At 38.0% G+C, this 3,963-nt stretch overlaps 1 protein-coding gene across 1 annotated transcript in view; it reads right to left on the bottom strand.

Moving 5' to 3' along the window:
- Nucleotides 1–662: 662 nt before the first annotated feature.
- woc (zinc finger protein without children) overlaps nucleotides 663–3,963 on the bottom strand; it is a 125,329-nt gene continuing 122,028 nt past the window's right edge. The window contains exons 8-10 of the mRNA XM_080283384.1: nucleotides 2,799–2,925; nucleotides 1,659–1,752; nucleotides 663–1,506 (exon numbers count right to left, since the gene is read on the bottom strand). Of these exons, the coding sequence (XP_080139510.1) occupies nucleotides 1,335–1,506; nucleotides 1,659–1,752; nucleotides 2,799–2,925 (393 nt within the window). The 3' untranslated portion in view covers nucleotides 663–1,334. The remainder of the gene's footprint in view (nucleotides 1,507–1,658; nucleotides 1,753–2,798; nucleotides 2,926–3,963) is intronic.

Genomic DNA, 3,963 nt, shown 5'->3' with positions numbered 1-3,963 from the left:
GGGGGGCCCCAAAAAAGCCTTAAAAATTTATAAGCTTTTTTATTAATATTTAAAAATATATATATTTATCATCCCAACAATCCCAGCTGATATTAGATAAATTTTGAGAATGAGGGGGGGCTGTGTTCTTTGCGGGGCCCCCCTCCAGGAGGGGAGCCCGCAAAGAACCTAGTCCCCCGGGCCCCAAAATCTCTAGATACGCCCCTGACTCAACATTAACATTTCTCACTTTCTGCATCCAATTGTCATCCCCTATCCTCTCTAGATGCCCAGGTAATGTCAGAGAAATTCTCAGTCTTATCATTTTCTAAAAGATTTTCAAGTGGAGGAAGAAAAACAAGCAAAAAAAAAATCTACATGTGCCAATAGTAGGTGGGCAGCTCATTCTCCGATGTTGCAAGATGTATGAACTACTCACAATGTGCACCTAGCAAACCATATGCACTTTCTAAAACTTATTTTTTGTCAAAAAAGTTTATTTGTATACTGTATATGCATATGAACTCACAGTACTAAATTTCTTCATACCCAGATGTGCATATAAAGACCCCAAGAGTGTTAATCACTGACTCATTTCAACCAGAACACAGATGCAGTATGAGCTAATTCTTAGAATTACAAGGGCATCGAAAACCTATTCAACATGATACAATATTCGCATTTATTCACACTGTACAATAATATAATAAAAAAAATAACTTGAAATTGAATTTACATATATGCTTCTGCCTCCATCCCACATAATAATTAAACTGGAATGCCTTTTATGTAGATTTCCTTCATTAAAATATGAAAAAGATCAATATACAGCTACATTTGCATTAGGTGGCAGGGCAAAGATTACTATCATCCATTATTTTATAATATTTCTAATTTTTCTCTAAACCAGAGATACAGACAGTTTGAGTCAGTAAACAAACAGAAAAGTACCTAATACAGTCCTTTACTACTGCAGTCATAATTAAAATTGAAACTTGGAGACATTTTAGATTTCAAACATTACTGGTCATTGCTTTTATAATGAACTTTGATTTCAAACTCTTAAACAAAAGATGAATTGAGATATGGTAATTTAATCCTCATCACTTAATCCTGCACATGAAAAATAAATATAATAAATTCAACAATAAGTTAAATCTCTACTGAAAACTGTACATACTGAAGATGAATGACTTGAAGTATCTCATTTGTTTTCAATACCAAAGGCTATGGCAATATTATTCAATGAAACAAAATAAGTTGCATGACCTCTCTTCTAGTCACAAAAATATGGTAGGATCATTTATCCCCTAGAGGTCTAGGTTACAGAATACCATATATTCTTCACTCTTACATCACTCCCGAAGTGCTTCCTGCACTTCTCGCACCATCAGCGCCCGATGCAGCATCTTGGACAAGCTGGTTGCCTGGACTGTTTGAGTGGAGAACCAGGTGGGGGAATCTGGCACACATGAGCGTTCTGGATATACATAGTACATGGAGCGCTGGGACCGCACACTCTCAGGACTGCAGGATGCAAACAATTACATATTGCACATACCTCATCTCACACCAGAAAACTATAGAATAGATTAATTCAAGTTCACATTCCTATATGAAAACACAATAAATCTAAAAGCTTCTGTTGACTGCTTCTCAAAAAAAAAAATCTCACTTACCATTTTGAAAGATAAAATTCATAGAGTTTGACAGGACACCTTAGTGGATCATCTCTGTTTTCATGCATGTCATTTACTCTCTTTGCTTGGCCATCTGTTAAAACAAGATAAATAATCAAATATTAGAAAAAAAAAAAATTATAAAAAATCAGCATCACAATACTGTATATTGCAATGCACATCTAAAGTAAGTAATGCATGCAAGATTAAGCTGATGAAAAGTATTTTCCATCCAGCATACATTTAAGACTCTTCTGTTCACCAATTTAGCACATTAGCTATTTTCACTTTATCGCACAGAGTATAGCGTAAAAGATTATGATGATATCATTAGCTTGACTTTTTTTTCTCTCACCAAAGGAAAAACTGAGGCTGGGTGAGAGAGGAGGAAAAAAAAAATGGGGGGGGGGGGATCATGAAGAGGAAGATCTATCAACAATATGCCCAGTGTGACAAACACTTATTTGTACATCATTCAAGCCCCAGAATGATCACTCCACTGCACAGACCTAGCCATCAACAGTTTTCAAATATTTTTCTTTATACACACATTTCACATTACTTGCAAAACTGAGTCAATCTGTTAATTAACAAGAAGGAAAAAGGGGGGTGGTTAAACCCTCATCATCTGCTCCTCTGTACATGAATCATCTAGCCAACTTGATCCCTTGCTGACTCCCTAGACTCACTGACTTCTACACCTTGCTTTCTTATGTACTAATTTATTGTAATTTACTGTAATCATCCACCTTCTTCATGGTTTACCATGCTTCCTCCCACTTCATTCTGATATACATCCTTTTCACCAACCGATCTACATTCATTCTCTTTGCTTAACCATATCATCTATGCACACTCTTATCAAACCTATTATCAACAGACTTCTTTCCATCACAACCACTATGATGCAGGTTATATGATACTGCCCTAATATTCTAGATAGAAAGACATCTCTCACATTTCTAACAATTACTTTAAAATATTTAGACATCTCATATCAGTCAGATTAAGCTTCTTAACTCATTCCTCACGATCAACCTACTCTTACACTGCCACTCCAGTCATCAACAACTGTAAGCTAGTGTAAATGGTAAAACTTACATATAATTCATGTACTGGATGCACATATGACTAACACACCTGAAGATTTTTTTGGATAAAATCTCAGAATAATGGTTCTGGTGACAGAGCCATCCCGCCCAACACTAGTCCTCTTCCACTGCTTTACTATCTGTGCAAATGACAGGGACTGGTGCTCCTCTACAGTCTGAAAAATATACAGGGTAGTTAAAAAACAAATGAGGTGTCCGGAATCGAATGGTCAAAAACACCAACCCACCAAAATGGAGTAAAACATAGCACTGTCTTTATACACTTCCCCTCTGTTGGAGAATGGTGTATTTAAGAGGCAATGTGGTCCCCCCAGTATAGTAGAAAATCCTATGAAAGCACAGTAATTTGTGACCATATGCACTGCACTGGAATGCGGCAGGACTAGTTGTGGGATCAGAAGGGCACTTCTCCAGCCAGCTGTATTTACGCACTCTCACTGACTCACTCGACAGCCATGTTGTTGCTACCTGAGACAATGGGAGCAGAGCTAGTATAGAGTCTGGGCAGCCCTGGCAAATCACAGCAAGAATTCTGGGTTTCAACCAACTCAGAGTGCTTTTACCATTCCCTCCTTGCCTGTTTTGTTTACTGTTGTGCCCCTAGCTCAGTGTGGCGGTCTCCCTCATGATGTGTTCTAACTATGCAGTTATTTCTATGACCAGCACATTTATTCATAATAATGAGTGGCAGTGGTGACTTAGCAGTGCCTAGTGCTGATAGTGAGGTAGCGAGTGGAGAGGAAGGCTCTTCTCTTATCAGGAAATGAGTGAGTCACCAATTCTTCAGCTGAGAGAAAAGATTTTCTAACACAAGTACAGTATTGCTAACAACTGAGAAATGAGGCAGAAACTGCTAATTTTTCCATTCTATAAAAAACCATCATTAACCAATGACACACTGGGCCTTCTTAAGCTGAACAGGTGCATTTGGTATTGCCATGCAATATGAAATCCCCTACCAGATGATAACCATACATACCAGTATGTAATTGACCTTGGGAGTAGATGGCTGGTTGTTCCACACGACACACCACCATGACATGGGGAACAGTTGCGTGAATTTATATCAAAATCTGTCAATGCATATGGAAGTTACAGATCAGACATGAATGTAGCTATGGCTGTCAAGTATGACGGCACCTGACCATATTTGAGCACCAAGTATGACCTTTACCTTGGGAGTAGATGGCTGG

This window comes from Coenobita brevimanus, chromosome 97 (genome assembly GCF_032717465.1).
Source record: "Coenobita brevimanus isolate Jiangsu-jjx chromosome 97, ASM3271746v2, whole genome shotgun sequence".
NCBI lineage: Eukaryota > Metazoa > Arthropoda > Malacostraca > Decapoda > Coenobitidae > Coenobita > Coenobita brevimanus.
This window is presented reverse-complemented; position numbering and strand designations above follow the sequence as displayed.